At 40.5% G+C, this 19,035-nt stretch overlaps 1 protein-coding gene across 2 annotated transcripts in view; it reads right to left on the bottom strand.

Annotated features, from left to right (window-relative positions):
* Positions 1–5,040: 5,040 nt before the first annotated feature.
* The window catches only part of AKAP12 (A-kinase anchoring protein 12), a 245,057-nt gene continuing 231,062 nt past the window's right edge, over positions 5,041–19,035 (bottom strand). For both annotated transcript variants that reach the window (XM_069769136.1, XM_069769137.1), the window contains 2 exons: positions 9,877–16,078; positions 5,041–6,163 (listed from right to left, as the gene is read on the bottom strand). In XM_069769136.1, the coding sequence (XP_069625237.1) occupies positions 9,885–16,078 (6,194 nt within the window). In that variant the 3' untranslated portion in view covers positions 5,041–6,163; positions 9,877–9,884. The remainder of the gene's footprint in view (positions 6,164–9,876; positions 16,079–19,035) is intronic.

The following is a 19,035-nucleotide window of genomic DNA, read 5'->3' on the forward strand; positions in this document are numbered from 1 at the left end:
GAAATCGCTACAGCACAAGCGGTTTGGTGGTTAATGGACCCTGCCTAACGCTATCCCTGCTTCTGACGAAGCGGCAGCAACCTCTCCCTAAGCTCAGATCAGCAGCAGTAACATGGCGGTCGGCGGGAACGCCCCTTTATAGCCCCTGTGACGCTGCAGACAGCAAGCCAATCACTGCAATGCCCTTCTCTAAGATGGTGGGGACCAGGACCTATGTCATCACGCTGCCCACACTCTGCGTTTACCTTCATTGGCTGAGAAATGGTGCTTTTCGCGTCATTGAAACGCGACTTTGGCGCGAAAGTCGCGTACCGCATGGCCGACCCCGCACAGGGGTCGGATCGGGTTTCATGAAACCCGACTTTGCCAAAAGTCGGCGACTTTTGAAAATGAACGACCCGTTTCGCTCAACCCTAGTTATGACCATGTGATAATTCAGTTTTTCTTTTTTAATAAATTTGCAAAAATTACTACATTTCTGTTTTTTTTTCAGTCAAGATGGGATTCATAGTGTACATTAATGTGAAAAAATTATGAACTTATAAAATTATGATCAGGCTGGGAAGGTCCATATTTAATGCCTAAAAATACCAGCCTGCAGCCATCCCAGAAGTGGTGCATCACATTAGATTTGCTTTGGCTCTGCCATGGTGTGTTGGCTCCCCCACACTTTCCCTGGTTCACCAATTTCTTTATGAAAAAGAATACTTGTAGGTCCGACGTAGTCCAGTGACACCGATGTAGACCACAAATGGATACCCGAAAAATATGAAAAGAAATAGAAACAAGACACTGTCCCTCATTTACCTACTTATTACAAAAAAAGATCCCATGCAGGTCCGACGTAGTCCAGCGATTCATACGACATTCCCCAAATGTGGCACCAACGACTGAATAGCAGTAATGCTATTTACAGTTGCCAGGTCTGGTTGAGCACAGCGTGAGCCAGCAACTCTGAGGTGCTTTCACGTCAGTAATGTTACTGCTATTCATAGTTGCAGGGCCGAATTCGGTGACCGCCATGGTAATTGCTGAACTATGTCAGACCAGAGTGGAAACATTTTTTTTTTCTATAAGAAATTGGTGACTGAGGGAGTGTCTTATTTTTATTTCTCTTTTTATGTTTTCAGGTTTCCATTTGTGGACTAGGTCAGCACCCTGGACTACTTCGGATTTCCAGTACTACGTCAAATCTGCATAGTTTTTGTTTTTTGTAATAAATTGGTGACCCGTGGAAATGTATAGTGCATATAAATAAATAAGGTACTTCGTAAACACAGTTTTTGATCAAAAATAGCGCAAAAACCGTCCCACCAGTGTCAAGGTGTACCCAAAGTCGAGATGGTCCTAACCTCTTAAGATGGTCCTAACCTCTATGTGTCCTTCTTCAGGACCTGGTCCTGCTCGGCCCTTATTCACAAAGATGTCACTATGAAGCATGATAAGGTTTTAATACTTCCAAGTGACCCTACGAGATAGGGAGAAAAAAGGGGAACAGGTTCCACGCACGATCTAAATGTAGTAAAAACTGTTTCTAAACCGCATGCTATAATATTTGCACTCACCAGAAACAGCCGAAATGAGGCATAAACAGGATCCCACAGGACTCCTGAGGAGGAGGTCTGAGCAGCTGGGCTCATGGAAGGCTTCAGAAAACCGTGGTGAAAACAATCAATAGTCAAAGGAACACTCAGATAGTTGTCGGCGCTTCCGAAAAATATTCTCTTGGATATCAAATATAATCATTTATTTCAGAGTTAATGGATAAAACTCTGACAAAGCCTCTGGATGAAATGTGCATTGGGGTAGGTGCATCAGGACGCATGTACCAGAACCCCCTTTTCAGAGACATACCATCTTTTGTGTAAGTACTTACCTTATGCATTTTTTCACTAAACTATTTAGTACCAGTCATGACACTTGTAAGTTGACTTGAATTATTATGTTGATGGGGTTCTTTATCCTATTTGGAATCTGTCGTGTTACTTTACATCTCTTACTTTGTACATGTGGATCCCCCCCCAAGGGCCGTGGAGTACTCAGTACCAGGTCCTGCAGTTCACAGGGGGATGTCACAGTGGCTGACCCGGTCCGTGGCCCTGGGAGGTCCGTATTAAAGGGGAAAGGTCTTTAAAGGGAAAGAGTTTATGTTTGTGACGCCACCTGGGGTATTCGGTCAGGGTGATCAACGCTGCTTTAAGGGGTCCGCTGGGGTGATGTTATGGCAGCTAGATGGTATACCTTCCCACAGGTGAAGTATGTCCCCAGGGCGTCCCCGTGTGTAGACGGTGGATGGTGAATGGCGCAGTGAAGAACGAGGACACAGGGTTGCAGTCTCTTTACCTTTACTGAAGACCAGCATCCACAGTCCAGGGCACCAGATCACAGGGCAGGCAGAGTCCGGCCAGTTTGGAGGCAAGTCCAGAGTTCCCTTGTCTAGGTGGAAATCAGTAGCCTTCCCTTGCGCTGCGGTGGTTGCTGCCTATAGCTTCACATAAGGGTCTCACAGATGTGGTGTTTCATTCTCTCTGTCCCCCATATAGGATAGGACAAAACTCGTATGACTGGTGACTTGAGCCTGTTTATAGGGTCTCTTAGATAACCCAGCTCTGTAGGTGTCACCGTGCCTCCTGGGTGTAGGTGCGGACAGGTAACCTGCAATTAGCTGTCCTGCTGGTCTCTGAAATAAGGCATAGAGGTCCTTATTCCCTTGGTATTCTGGCTACTGGGATGTTGCACCTCAAAAGGAGACAACTTGAGAGGGGCTGATCCCCTTCTAGTATCCTCTCCTTTGCTTCGACTTCCTTCACGCTCGCTGCAATACAGTTCTGCCTTTCAATATCTCTTTCTGGGAGCTGCAGCTCTGAGGGCATGCACAGCTCCTTTAACCTTCCATCCTCCTCAGACTCTGGTCTGGAACTGACAGAACTCCTGTCTGGAGCTCTGCCAGGAACTGAACTGACTTTGCCTACAGACTACCTGTTATATACAGTGGGGCAAAAAAGTATTTAGTCAGTCAGCAATAGTGCAAGTTCCACCACTTAAAAAGATGAGAGGCGTCTGTAATTTACATCATAGGTAGACCTCAACTATGGGAGACAAACTGAGAAAAAAAAATCCAGAAAATCACATTGTCTGTTTTTTTAACATTTTATTTGCATATTATGGTGGAAAATAAGTATTTGGTCAGAAACAAACAATCAAGATTTCTGGCTCTCACAGACCTGTAACTTCTTCTTTAAGAGTCTCCTCATTCCTCCACTCATTACCTGTAGTAATGGCACCTGTTTAAACTTGTTATCAGTATAAAAAGACACCTGTGCGCACCCTCAAACAGTCTGACTCCAAACTCCACTATGGTGAAGACCAAAGAGCTGTCAAAGGACACCAGAAACAAAATTGTAGCCCTGCACCAGGCTGGGAAGACTGAATCTGCAATAGCCAACCAGCTTGGAGTGAAGAAATCAACAGTGGGAGCAATAATTAGAAAATGGAAGACATACAAGACCACTGATAATCTCCCTCGATCTGGGGCTCCACGCAAAATCCCACCCCGTGGGGTCAGAATGATCACAAGAACGGTGAGCAAAAATCCCAGAACCACGCGGGGGGACCTAGTGAATGAACTGCAGAGAGCTGGGACCAATGTAACAAGGCCTACCATAAGTAACACACTACGCCACCATGGACTCAGATCCTGCAGTGCCAGACGTGTCCCACTGCTTAAGCCAGTACATGTCCGGGCCCGTCTGAAGTTTGCTAGAGAGCATTTGGATGATCCAGAGGAGTTTTGGGAGAATGTCCTATGGTCTAATGAAACCAAACTGGAACTGTTTGGTAGAAACACAACTTGTCGTGTTTGGAGGAAAAAGAATACAGAGTTGCATCCATCAAACACCATACCTACTGTAAAGCATGGTGGTGGAAACATCATGCTTTGGGGCTGTTTCTCTGCAAAGGGGCCAGGACGACTGATCCGGGTACATGAAAGAATGAATGGGGCCATATATCGTGAGATTGAGTGCAAACCTCCTTCCATCAGCAAGGGCATTGAAGATGAAACGTGGCTGGGTCTTTCAACATGACAATGATCCAAAGCACACCACCAGGGCAACGAAGGAGTGGCTTCGTAAGAAGCATTTCAAGGTCCTAGAGTGGCCTAGCCAGTCTCCAGATCTCAACCCTATAGAAAACCTTTGGAGGGAGTTGAAAGTCCGTGTTGCCAAGCGAAAAGCCAAAAACATCACTGCTCTAGAGGAGATCTGCATGGAGGAATGGGCCAACATACCAACAACAGTGTGTGGCAACCTTGTGAAGACTTACAGAAAACGTTTGACCTCTGTCATTGCCAACAAAGTATATATTACAAAGTATTGAGATGAAATTTTGTTTCTGACCAAATACTTATTTTCCACCATAATATGCAAATAAAATGTTAAAAAAAACAGACAATGTGATTTTCTGGATTTTTTTTTCTCAGTTTGTCTCCCATAGTTGAGGTCTACCTATGATGTAAATTACAGACGCCTCTCATCTTTTTAAGTGGTGGAACTTGCACTATTGCTGACTGACTAAATACTTTTTTGCCCCACTGTATATATATGGGGAGTGACCTAACAAATAGGAGCAGAAGCTCCCCTTGGTGGCCTGGAGTGTGAAATGTGTTGCATGTTTGTGATACCTGGATGCAGTTATCCTTCTTTGCCTCCAAACGTAGCATCACTCTCCCCGAGAGGAAAGCAATACCACTGCGATGACCAGGACCCTGGGACACCGCACATGTTACTGGTGCCACTTCTAGGAACATTCTGTTTTGGTATATGTATGTCTTTTGTATTTAAATTTTTTTTAGTATATTTAATAAATTCTTAGCTTTTATGAAACCTTTGTGTGCACTTGTTTTCATATGTAGGTTGGCAGATTAGTTTCGGAGTGTGTCTCTCAAATATTTTCCTCTTTGTTTGCTCAGTCTTTTGTGTTGGTATTCATGATCAAAGGATAACAAGTTTTCCATATTGATGCATAAGACGAGAACAGTAGTAAAAGCAAGAATTTTATTTAAACTTATATTGTTTAAAAATCACAGTTTAGCAAAATGTACAGAAGCATAATGAAAGATACATAAAAAACAAGCCAATTAAAAAATTTGCAGATCAAACATGGATGGGGATTTTTTACAAGAATTGTGGACTCCAGAAATATTGAATATTCTAAGACCTTTCATTCTCGAGTGAGTCACTTTTGTCCCCAGTGAATAATTCAGGTGCAAAATGTGGTTACACAGATCATATATGTGAGAAATTTAAAAGCAAAAGTAAAAAACAAAAATAACAAAAAAATAAAACTGTGTCTTAATAAAGTTTATAGTGCACTTAATATAGGTATGTATCATTTATAATAACTTTGGGTAATAATTTAAATGTCACTGTAAACAGCTTCTACAGCTTTACTTTTAAACCGATATTTTCTTTAGAAGACGACAAAATAGCAAACATATCTAAAGTTCTGCTGCATTGCCAATTCTAGCTTTTGGTTAGACAAGTTGCATTTTAAGGAAAAGCTGCTAAAATATTATGTGTTGATCCCATGCAGGTAGCATCAATTGTAAGGCATTATATGCTAGGCTAGTTTGTTGTTTACTTCTCCTTTGATACATATATACGGTACTTGGAAAAAAAGAAATATACAGTAATTAAAATGAAAAACAGGATGAAGATATACACATAAATACACAAGTTGTCCCCTTCCAATTTCAAACAGCTTTCAAGAAACATAACTCTGGCAATAAACTTTAAGATATTTCAAACATACAGCCTTAATCCAGACGCAAGACTTTGGTGCCAGGTACCTTTAAAAGGCAACTTGGAATAGAACTCCCTAGGATTCTGCCTCCTAGTATTTAGCCTCTAAACAAGAACACAGAAAAGCCTTGGAAAGATCATTAAACATTTAAGAGCAAGGGACAAATCTGGGTAATGCTCCCGATGAGACCTCAGGATTGTCAGATAGTTCATTCTTATCAATGAAGGCATGTGTGCTCCATCTTTAGAATTCATAATTTAGACTTGTCAGCTTTCTTCACATTGCAGCTTCCACCTCGTTTGCAGCTTCAGCAGCTTTCACATTCTCGTTACTTCAGTTTTTCTTCTTGAACATCTGTAAACTGGTAAGAAGAATGGAACAAGGTTGTTAAAAGTGAACAGTATTATTGGAAAAAAACAAAAAAAAATTCTGCACTAAATGGCCATTTTCTAATCATTAGCATGGCACTCTGCATAACTTCTGTAAGTTGTCAGAGTTTCGTTTAGTAGACCAGAACATGACAAAATTGATGTCCTGACATTTTTTAAATACTATAATGGGAACAATAGAAGTCTTCCAAGTACAGTTTGGTGGATTTCTTCTTGGGACTCCAGTACTTTGGCTAGGTCAATTGTCTCTGGCTGCTGGTTGGGAATTCTGTTAATCTATTACCTCCTAGGATCCCCGCAGTGGCTTTTGATTAGCTAAGCTGGTGTGACACCATCATTATGCACATATGACATTGTGCCAGCCCGTCTAACCAAAAGCAGCACAAGGGATCCCAGAAGGTAAACGATCCCCAAAGCTCCTTTCCAACAGTCAGAGACTACTGACCTGGCCAATGAACTGGAGTCTCAAGAATCGATTCACCAAAGTCTACTTCCAAGTATTAAATGAAAGCACTACCTAGACAACCCCTTATTAAATTAAGTAATCCCCCTGGTAAAATAAAAAAGCATACTTACCCACCACAACAGACCAGTTCCAATGATGTCGCCACCGGATCTACCGGGGAGTCACATGGAATTATTATGCACCATAAGCCCAGCAGCCAACCTGGAGCAGTAACTTATTGGCTGCAGGGCTCATTTGGCATAAGAAAATCATGCAAACCCTGGTAAACCAGGCGTTGACATAGCTGGAACGGTGCAGTAAGTTAATCTACAGTATGGTTTTCTTTGTTGCTTTTTTTTCAATTTTACAGAGGAATTCCATCATACAGTCATTGCAAAAAAACAGCAAAATGGACATAATTTCATACAAAACTCCAAAAATTGGCTGGAGAACGTTGTTTACACCCTAAACGTAATATTTGGTTGCACACCCTTTAGAATAAATAACTGCAATCAGTTGCTTCCTATAATCATCAACAAGTGTCTTACACCTCTCAACTGGAATATTTGACCACTCTTCTTTTGAAAACTACTCCATGTCTCTTTGAAGGGTGCCTTCTCCCAACAGCAATTTTAAGATCTCTCCATAAGTGTTAAATGGGATTTAGATCTGGACTCATTGATAGCCGCTTCAGAGCTCTCCAGCATTTTGTTTCCATCCATATTTGGGTGCTTCTTGAAGTATGTTTGGTGGTCATTATCCACTAGAAGACCCATGACTTAGGACACAAATCAAGCTTTTTGAAACTGGGCACTACACTGGGACCCACACAGATTTCATGATGCATTGCACACAGACAAGGCATCAAGTGTCAGAGGCAGCAAAACAAACCGCAAACATCTATGAACCTCAACCATATTTGACTGTAGGTACTGTGTTCTTTTCTTTGTAGGCCTCATTCCATTTTTGATAAACAGTAGAATGATGTGTTTTACTACATCTGTTTCTGTCTTGGTCTCATCTATCAACCAGACAAATTCCCATAAGGATTTTGGCATACTCGCATACATTTTGACAAACTGCAGTCTAGCATTTTTTTTGTGTCTGCATGTCAGCAGATGGTCCTACTGGGTGTCCTGCCATAGCACTTAATTTCATTCCAGCGTTCATTCTAATGGATCGATAGTTTGCCCAGACACTGGTGCACCTTGAGCCTGCAGGGTAACTTGAATTTCTTTGAAACTTGATTGGGGCTGCTTATCCACCTTCTGAACCACTCTGCTTTGCAACCTTTCATCAATTTTTCTGTGCCATCCACTTCCAGGGAGATTAGCTATAGTGGCATAAGTTGTAAACTTCTTCGTTATGTTGCGCAACGTGGACAAAGTAACATCAATATCTTTGGAGATGGACTTGTAACCTTGAGAGTGTTGATATCTGTCAACAATTTTGGTTAATGAGTCTTCAGATAGTTATTTTCTTTTTCTGTTCTCCATGCTTAGTGTGGCACACATAGACACATAATGCAAAATTTGAGTCAGCTTCTCCCCTTTTTATCTGGTTTCAGGTGGGATTTTCATATTGAAAACACCTACTACTTTATTTGTACCAATTGTGAACAATGTCATAGACAGAGATAAATCTCAAAGTTTCAGTGGCTATTGCAGGGTAAGTAGTATACTTTCTTAAATTAACCTCCTATCTGATAACACATAAACAAAGATAGAGTGAGTAAAGGCAATAGCAAGTCTATAGGCTCAGAATGGCATAATTCTGTTCCAATACTACATACACCTCTTAGTTCTATAATAATACTGGTGCAGAGAATAATTCATTCCATGAATTGACAGTGGTCAAATTGTATTAAGGATGTACTCATCCGATTGGGATACATTTACCCAATGGTAGTAAACCAGGATTCATCAGGGGAAGACAAAGAGCTTACCCACAATTTTGGAAAGGTGCCAACAGTTTTGTCCTGCCCATTTTGGGGGTTTTGTGTGTAATTTTGTCCAATTGCCTTTTTTGTGTTTCAATACACACAAAGGGAACAAACATGTATAACAAAACATGTACAATTGTAATAATTTTCTGGAAGAAATAATTAATTTTGTAGAACAATTTCAAGGTTGCCAACACTTTCGACCATGACTGTATAAAAAGAGGATGTCCAGGTAGTGAACAACACCTTTAAGAGGAATCAGTAAAATGATTTTTAACCAGTAAACCATTGACCGTGCGAAGAAGGGTACACGATACCTGTGTGACTGTAGATTGATTTAGGAATGTTGAGAAAATCCACTTTGTTCTAATATGTAAATTTTCTGGCATGTGTGTGTTCAGGTGGGCTCATCTCTGCAACAACACAGCGACCAGACACAGGTCGGTAAGTCCTTAGCTCAGGCCTACCGTGAGTATTAACGTGGGAGCGTGCACACACACATAGTTTGGCACAAACTCAGACAGGCAGATAAAGGCACTTGAATGTATCAGTGCCCATCAGACTACAGTGTTAAAAGGGATCTTACGAAGTATACAGAGCCATGTAAAGGTATAACTGGAGTTGTCTTTGAAAGAGCTGCATGCACATATAAATAAAACCATAATCAATGGCATAGTGAAAAGCTTAAAACACTAACAGCATATTGAACCAAATAAATATTCAAATTCATTATTAAAACATATTAAATAAAACCACGCTATGCCCCCTGATGAAGAAAGGGAGAAACACGTGTTGGGGCGAGCTGGACCTTGCATAACCAGCGACCATTCATATAAGTGCTCAGTGGATAGCATTGCAGCCTTGCAGCGCTGGAGTCCAGGGTTCAAAGTTCAAATCCCACCTTGGAAAACATTTGCAAGGAGTTTATATGTTCGCAATCTAACAGCAGCACTTTGTTTTATGTCATATGTTTTAATAATTAATGTTAATAAAGATTTATTTGGTTCAATATACTCTTGCTGCTTGAGCTTTTATTTATGTCCCTGGTTATGGTTTAAATATAACTTTTGAGCTATGGTCCTTTAAATTTTGTGTGACTCTTTTTGGGATGTGCTTTGGTGTTTAATGCACATATAAATAGCTTGGATTGTGAAATCCTGCTGACACATTCCCTAAAAATATAAAGCAATACATAGCGCTAATTTTATTACTAAACCTATAAAAACTAAAATGAACACTTTAGTTATAGATAAAACATAAATACTTGGAAATTACACTTACTGACTTCAGTAACTTACATGAGGTTTCAGGATTCAACAGTCGGTGCCTTTTCCTGAGCGTCTGAGGTCTGAGTGGATATTTCATTTGTCTCTGGAGCATCAAGTGAAACAACCAATTCAATTTCTTTCCCTGGTTTCTGCTCTCCTTCTGCCTTTCCTTGTTCACTTTCTTCCAGCTGTGGACATAGTTTGATGGGCTCATGCACAGGTACAGTTTGTAGAAGTTGTGAGTTAAGTTCATTTTCTAGATTCTGTTCTTGAACACTGTTAGTTACTACTGTTTCCACTGTCGTTTCAACGATGTTATGTACAATAGTTGTACTGCACGATTCAATGGTGATAATTTGGATGTCTTTTTCAGATACAGTCATTTCTTCAAATTTGTCACCTTGGCCGGTAGCATCAACAACAAAACAGTTTGTAGCTGCTTCGATGGCAGCATCCACAATAGCTGCAGCTTTCTGAGAGACAGACTCTGCTACGACCTGCAATCCTCTGGACAATGTTTCACTTTCTTCAAATCGTTTGTCATCATCAGCTACTTCTGAAGGCTCTACTCTATCTTTGGGTATGTCAATGGTTTTTACAATCTCTGTTAAGACCTGTTCTTCCACAGCAGCTGCAGTAACTGGTTCAGACGTTTTGATGGCCTCTGAACTTTCCAACTCTGGAATATCTGTAGTGACAATTTCCTCTTTTATTTCCACAATTTGTTCTTGAGTATGTTTCTTTTGTTCCTCGGTAACAGCAGTACTTGCTTTTGCATCATCCTGTATCAAGAGTGAAGGAGTAATATCAGATTGTACCTCAGAGACTTGAGATTTTACATAATTTATTTGTTCAATGGTTGCAGGAGCTGTTTGATCAGCCTGCACTTTGATAGCTACATGACTAGCCATTTCACTCTGCTTGTCATGTAACAAAGAGATACATTCATCAACTTGCACAATTTTGTTAACTGGAAGCACAGGAGAAATTTCTACTGGTTGGAACTCTTCCAACTTTTGCACAATTCCTTCAGCCTGAACATCAGCTTGCCCTAGGGAACTTTCTGCAAGTTGTACATTAGACAAAATTTGGGCACTGTCCTCATTCTGAACTTTAATTGATTCAGAGGTACTCTCCTCAATCTTTGCTCCAGGTAACACAAATGCATATGCTTCAACTTGTATTTCATCCGACACAACATCACTTTCTTCAGTCTCCACCTCAGCAGATTCAGGGGTACATTCTTCAACCTTTGCTTCAGCAAAAGCAATAGCACATACTTCAACAGGTAACTCATCTGACACAGTAACACTGTCTTCAGCCTGCACCTCTGCTTTTATAGTATCTGATAAAGAAACATTTTCTTCTACCGGTTCCTCAATTTGCACACCCAAACCTTCTTCAGACTGCGCCTCAACTGACACAGCAGGGGAAAATTCTTTGTCCATTTCTGCAACACAAATTCCTTCTTTAGCTTTCACTTCCTCTGATGCTGATGTAACATCACTTTCATCAACAATATCATGGCACACAGGTATACGTTCAATATTCTGTACTTCTACATTGTTTAGCTCAGTTGACACAGAGCCAAATTCAGATTTCAGTTCATTTGATGCACTGACTTCCACTTCAGCCAGGACCTCATTTGTCACTGAGACTCTTTCTTCTGGTTTCACCTCGTTTGACACAGATGCAATTTCTTCAGGTTGTACCTCAATTGATGTAGATAGTACATCTTCGGCCCCCACTTCATTTGACAGAGGCACAGTTTTTTCTGGTTGCAGTTCATTTGACACAGATACCACCTCTTCAAACTGCACATTACTTTTGGGTATAACTTCCATAGATTGCACTTTGTTTGATACAATAACAGCTTCTTCAGATTGCACTACGCTAAGTACTACTTCTTCAGGCTCCAATTCGATTGGTGCAAGAATAACTTCCTCAGACTGCAGGTGATTTGATACAGGTAGAGTTTCATCAAATTTCAGTTCACTTGATACAGGCAGTGCTTCTTCAGGCTGCATTTCGCTTGATATAAGTATGATTTCTTTACACTGTAGTTCACTTGCTAAGGATACAATTACTTCAGCCTGTAGCTCTCTTGATAAAGGTACAACTTCTTCAGCCTGTATTTTGCTTGAACCAAGTACAAGTTCTTCTGTGGGTAGTTCACTTGATACAGGTACAAGTTCTTCAGGCTGCAGTTCACTTGATACATAAGCAATTTGCACAGATTGTAGTTTGCTTGATACTGATATAGCTTTATCAGACTGTAGTTCACTTGCTAAAGGAACTGCTTGTTCAAGCTGCACTTTGCTTGCTACAGGTACAACTTCTTCAGACTCCACTTGACTTGCTACAAGTACAACTTCTTCATTCTGCACTTCACTTACTACAGGTACAGCTTCTTCAGGCTGCCCCTCACTTACTGCGGTTACTTCTTCAGGCTGCTTTTCACTTACTGCAGGTACAACTTCTTCAGGCTGCACTTCACTTACTGCAGGTGCAATTTCTTGAGGCAGCTCTTCACTTACTACAGGTGCAACTTCTTGAGGCTGCTCTTCACTTACTACAGGTGCAACTTCTTGAGGCTGCTCTTCACTTACTACAGGTGCAACTTCTTGAGGCTGCTCTTCACTTACTACAGGTACAACTTCTTGAGGCTGCTTTTCACTTGCTACAGGTACAATTTCTTGAGGCTGCTCTTCACTTACTACAGGTACAACTTCCTGAGGCTGCTCTTCCCTTACTACAGGTACAACTTCTTCAGGCTTCTCTTCACTTACTGCAGGTACAATTTCTTGAGGCTGCTCTTCACTTACTACAGGTACAACTTCCTGAGGCTGCTCTTCCCTTACTACAGGTACAACTTCTTGAGGCTGCTCTTCACTTACTACAGGTACAACTTCTTGAGGCTGCTTTTCACTTGCTACAGGTACAATTTTTTGAGGCTGCTCTTCACTTACTACAGGTACAACTTCCTGAGGCTGCTCTTCCCTTACTACCGGTATAACTTCTTGAGGCTGCTCTTCACTTACTACCGGTACAACTTCTTGAGGCTGCATTTCAGTTATTACAGGTATAAATCCTTTGGGCTGTATTTGAATGGCATCAGTAGATTGATCAGACTGTTCATCTTTTGAAATTAAGGGACCAACACAAATGTTAACAGCTTGATCCAAAGGGTCAATGATTGCATTTATATCTTTCTGTACTTCTATTTGATGAACAGTTGCTTCAACACATATTATTGTACTTTTATCACCTTGTTCTTCTAAGGAAACAGGGGATAAATTTGTTTCTTCCTCGACACAGAGAGGAGCTGACTGACAAATTATTTCCTGGGTATCCATCGGGGCTTCAAAAGCAGTCATATCTTGAGATGTTTGCAAGGTATCAAGCGATAGTTTTGCCTTTTCTGCAACTTCATTTAGTACATTTTCAGTATGCTTCTTTTGGTCTTCTAAAGTCTTGACGCTCGCATCTTCGTCTGGAATAGGCGTAGCTTCTCCAGTTGAAACAACTGACCCACCTAATTGTGAAACAGCAGATATCATTTCAGTTGTTTCCTCGGCACATGAATTTTCTATTGCTTCTTCAAGTGCGGTTAAAGCTTCTGATGTTAATTCCATCTCATTAATTATTGTGTTTGGTGTTTCAGTCATAACCTGAGAGACAGCCCTTAACACTACTGTTTCTTCAATAGTGACTTCGGTTTTTATTATATCAGCAGCTTCTTCAATTTCTTTTGCATGCTCAATAGTCTCAGAAACAGTTGCACTAATCCAAGATGGTGACCTTTCTTCAAGATTGGTGATTGCTCTTTCTCCCTCTATCACTGTAACTGTCACAGCATGAATTAGTTCTTTGCTAGATCTTTCTAAAGATCTTTCTTGTTCTCTTAAAACAGTTGGTAGAGCTTCTTTCAAGGATTTTTGCGCATCAAGCTTTTCTTGTTCTGCAGCATCAAACTCTGCTAAAGGAACTACTGCAGGTTCATCAGAATCATCTTCAGCAGCTTCACTTAATGGCTGACCAGTTTCAGTAGTAGCTGCATGTTCTTGTTTGCCATCAGATTTTTTCTTTTTTCGCCCTGGAATAAGTTTTTTAAATGAAACCCAAGTTTCTTCTTTTCCAGCTTCACCCTCTGAGGTTGATTGTTCTGCATTGTTTCCTGCAGTTTCATCATTTTTTTCCTCTACTCTTGTTCTTGACTTGCGTCTAGGAGTCACAAGCCTTTTAAAAGACTGCCAAGTAGATGCTCCATCTGCTTCTGTAGGACTGCCAGCTTGATCTGGAGATGTGCTCTCTTGGTTTTGTTCTTGTGAACTTGTAATGGGGCTGTCAGAATCAATATCTTTAGCTGGCACAACTTCTTCAGTTTTCTTGGCTTCATCTGGAGATTTTATCCCTTCATCTTCATCTGAATCGGAGGTCTTTCTTGCTCTTTTCTTAGAAGAACCAACACATATTAAAGCTTCCCATGACACTGAACTGTCAACCTTCTTCTTACTTTCCTCTGTGCTTTTTTCAAGTTTTTGCTCTTCATTGATTTCTTTGGATTCTTCCACATTTTCCACACCAGCACTCTCAGTAGAAGACATAGTTGAAGTTTTTGCTTTTTCAAACTCATCTTCTTTATCACTTTCAGATGGTCTCTTTGGGCGTCTTTTTGGTGTAACAAGTTTTTTAAATGAAGCCCATGGTGTGATTCCATCCTTTTTTCTCTCACCATCAGAAGTAGTTCCTTCTCCCTCTGCCTCTGCAGCCTCTTGTGGGTCATCTGATGGTTTTTCTGTGGGAGATGTGGTTGCTGATTCATCAGGAGAGGACGGGGAGCTATCTCCACCATCTATTTCTATAGCCTCTGGGGATTCAGATGAAACTGCTTCTGTTGCAACTTCTACTTTGCTATCATCTTCCTTTCTACTTTTACTTTTCTTCCCTGACAGTTTCCTTAGGCCAGAACTGCTGAAAAGTTTTTTTAACGGACTGCCTTGAATTTTGGCTTTTTCTTGTGAAGACAACAGTTCGGCCTCTGTGGTGATGGCTTCTTGACTTTTTTCCTGCTCTCCAGATTCAGTACTTGAAGCCAACTGTGGCTGATCATTATCTACATCTCCAGAATCTGTTGTTCCTTGCAAGTCTTCACTTATTCCTTCTGCAGCTGTTGAACTAGAAGCCACAGCGATTCCATCAGTTATCTGGGATTCAGCATTATCTTTCAACATATCAACTTCAGATTTTACATCAGACACTGGAGTTTCTTCTGAGACTGAAGATACCATTTCAGGTGTTTTCTCTGCATTTTCTGTTACTGGAGCAACCTTCTCAACTACTTCTGCACACTCTAATTTCATTTCTATTTCTTTAATAGGTGAAGGTTCTTCTTTTGGCTTTTCTTCTGCCACATTTTGAATGTTTTCATCAGTAGATACTTTGGACTCTTCACTTGAAGGTTTACTTAAATCATGTGTCACAGAAAGGTTGGCAGCTGGTTGTGTTTCAGTTACATTCTCCTCTTTTACAGTTTCAGGTACTTCAGGTGCTTCAACTTTCTCCTGCTCTTCAGCTTTGATATGTTTCTCAACTTCCTGTGGATCTTCTTCCTTGGACTTCTTAAAGCTTGTCCTTTTCCTTAGCCCAGCCCATCCTTGTGTAAAAAATCTCCTAAATGGTGAAGATGTTTCAGTGACAACTGGATTTGTAGGAGACTCTGGGGATTTCTTTTCTACCTCGGATTCTTCTTCTTTCTTTTGATTTTCCTCCAGTACTTCCTTTGGACTTTCACCAGCCTGTTCTGGCTTTTCTGCATTTTCAGCAGGCTGCTCACTATCTTTGGTCTCCTGTTGACTTTCTTTCCTTCCATCAGCACTAATATCAGTATGTTCCTCATGACTGTCTGTGCCATTTACTTCAACTTCATCTTTCTTCACAGTTAGGAGTTGTACAGGATCAGATTTTTCAGATTTGTCCTTTTTCACTGTGAATTTGAAGCCCACAAATTTAAATACTTTCTTGAATCCAACTTCATTCATTTGATTTCCGTCAGCTTGATCTGGAGATTTTGCTTTCTCCTCAGACTCTGGTGTTGTAGGTGTGGCTTCAGGTGTCTCATCGTGTCCATTTTCTTTTGTAGCTTCAGTTGAAGTGGTATCATTATGCACAACCCCCATGTTTTCTGAAGGTTCCTCGTCTAGTGTGACACTTGCTGGCTCTTGTTGCTCAACTGCAATTAGGAAAAAAAACACTTGTTAGATCTGTTGCAAAGTGATATGAGTGAGGTTTATTAGCACTTATTCTGCTCATGAAATTATTTCCATAAATTATGAATAAAAAAAAAACGAAAGTCACAAAAATTAAAATAATTGATCACTTTGGGTGATTAGGAACCAGCATAATCACGTAAATTTATATACCTTCAGATATCTTAAGAACAAATTGTCATTGACAATTTAGATCAACCCGCTTCATAGAAAAATGCTAAAGTATGTATACAGCTTAAACTATAGATGGGGCATTTATAAAATACAGTGAATGTTTTCCTATTTATTATATAGTAATATTTTGAAAATTAGAATATTTATGAGACAATTTAACCCCTTCATGACCCAGCCTATTTTGACCTTAAAGACCTTGCCGTTTTTTGCAATTCTGACCAGTGTCCCTTTATGAGGTAATAACTCAGGAACGCTTCAACGGATCCTAGCGGTTCTGAGATTGTTTTTTCGTGACATATTGGGCTTCATGTTAGTGGTAAATTTAGGTCAATAAATTCTGCGTTTATTTGTGATAAAAACGGAAATTTGGCGAAAATTTTGAAAATTTCGCAATTTTCACATTTTGAATTTTTATTCTGTTAAACTAGAGAGATATGTGACACAAAATAGTTAATAAATAACATTTCCCACATGTTTACTTTACATCAGCACAATTTTGGAAACAAAATTTTTTTTTGTTAGGATGTTATAAGGGTTAAAATTTGACCAGCAATTTCTCATTTTTACAACGAAATTTACAAAACCATTTTTTTTAGGGACCACCTCACATTTGAAGTCAGTTTGAGGGGTCTATATGGCTGAAAATACCCAAAAGTGACACCATTCTAAAAACTGCACCCCTCAAGGTACTCAAAACCACATTCAAGAAGTTTATTAACCCTTCAGGTGCTTCACAGCAGCAGAAGCAACATGGAAGGAAAAAATGAACATTTAACTTTTTAGTCACAAAAATTATCTTTTAGCAACAATTTTTTTATTTAAACTGAACCACGAAAGTTGTTGTCCAATTTGTCCTGAGTACGCTGATACCTCATATGTGGGGGTAAACCACTGTTTGGGCGCACGGCAGGGCTTGGAAGGGAAGGAGCGCCATTTGACTTTTTGAATCAAAAATTGGCTCCACTCTTTAGCGGACACCATGTCACGTTTGGAGAGCCCCCGTGTGCCTAAAAATTGGAGCTCCCCCACAAGTGACCCCATTTTGGAAACTAGACGCCCCAAGGAACTTATCTAGATGCATAGTGAGCACTTTGAACCCCAGGTGCTTCACAAATTGATCCGTAAAAATGAAAAAGTACTTTTTTTTCACAAAAAAATTCTTTTAGCCTCAATTTTTTCATTTTCACATGGGCAACAGGATAAAATGGATCCTAAAATGTGTTGGGCAATTTCTCCTGAGTACACCAATACCTCACATGTGGGGGTAAACCACTGTTTGGGCACATGGTAAGGCTCGGAAGGGAAGGAGCGCCATTTGACTTTTTGAATGAAAAATTATTTCCATCGTTAGCGGACACCATGTCGCGTTTGGATAGCTCCTGTGTGCCTAAACATTGGTGCTCCCCCACAAGTGACCCCATTTTGGAAACTAGACCCCCCAAGGAACTTATTTAGATGCCTAGTGAGCACTTTAAACCCTCAGGTGCTTCACAAATTGATCTGTAAAAATGAAAAAGTACTTTTTTTTCACAAAAAAATTCTTTTCGCCTCAATTTTTTCATTTTCACATGGGCAGTAGGATAACATGGATCATAAAATTTGTTGGGCAATTACTCCCGAGTACGTCGATACCTCATATGTGGGGGTAAACCACTGTTTGGGCACACGGCAGGGCTCGGAAGGGAAGGCGCGCCATTTGACTTTTTGAATGGAAAATTAGCTCCAATTGTTAGCGGACACCATGTCGCGTTTGGAGAGCCCCTGTGTGCCTAAACATTGGAGCTCCCCCACAAGTGACCCCATTTTGGAAACTAGACCCCCCAAGGAACTTATCTAGATGCATATTGAGCACTTTAAACCCCCAGGTGCTTCACAGAAGTTTATAACGCAGAGCCATGAAAATAAAAAATAATTTTTCTTTCCTCAAAAATGATTTTTTAGCCTGGAATTTCCTATTTTGCCAAGGATAATAGGAGAAATTGGACCCCAAATATTGTTGTCCAGTTTGTCCTGAGTACGCTGATACCCCATATGTGGGGGTAAACCACTGTTTGGGCACATGCCGAGGCTCGGAAGTGAAGTAGTGACATTTTGAAATGCAGACTTTGATGGAATGCTCTGTGGGCGTCACGTTGCGTTTGCAGAGCCCCTGATGTGGCTTAACAGTAGAAACCCCCCACAAGTGACCCCATTTTGGAAACTAGACCCCGAAAGGAACTTATCTAGATGTGTGGTGAGCACTTTGAACCCCCAAGCGCTTCATAGAAGTTTATAATGCAGAGCCGTGAAAATAATAAATACGTTTTCTTTCCTCAAAAATAATTATTTAGCCCAGAATTTTTTAATTTTCCCAAGGGTAACAGGAGAAATTTGACCCCAATATTTGTTTTCCAGTTTCTCCTGAGTACGGTGATACCCCATATGTGGGGGTAAACTACTGTTTGGGCACATGCCGGGGCTCGGAATTGAAGTAGTGACGTTTTGAAATGCAGACTTTGATGGAATGGTCTGCGGGTGTCACATTGCGTTTGCAGAGCCCCTGGTGTGCCTAAACAGTAGAAACCCCCCACAAGTGACCCCATTTTAGAAACTAGACCCCCCAAGGAACTTATCTAGATATGTGGTGAGCACTTTGAACCCCCAAGTGCTTCACAGACGTTTACAACGCAGAGCCGTGAAAATAAAAAATCATTTTTCTTTCCTCAAAAATTATGTTTTAGCAAGCATTTTTTTTATTTTCACAAGG

Source organism: Ranitomeya imitator, chromosome 5 (genome assembly GCF_032444005.1).
Source record: "Ranitomeya imitator isolate aRanImi1 chromosome 5, aRanImi1.pri, whole genome shotgun sequence".
NCBI classification, from domain to species: Eukaryota; Metazoa; Chordata; class Amphibia; order Anura; family Dendrobatidae; genus Ranitomeya; species Ranitomeya imitator.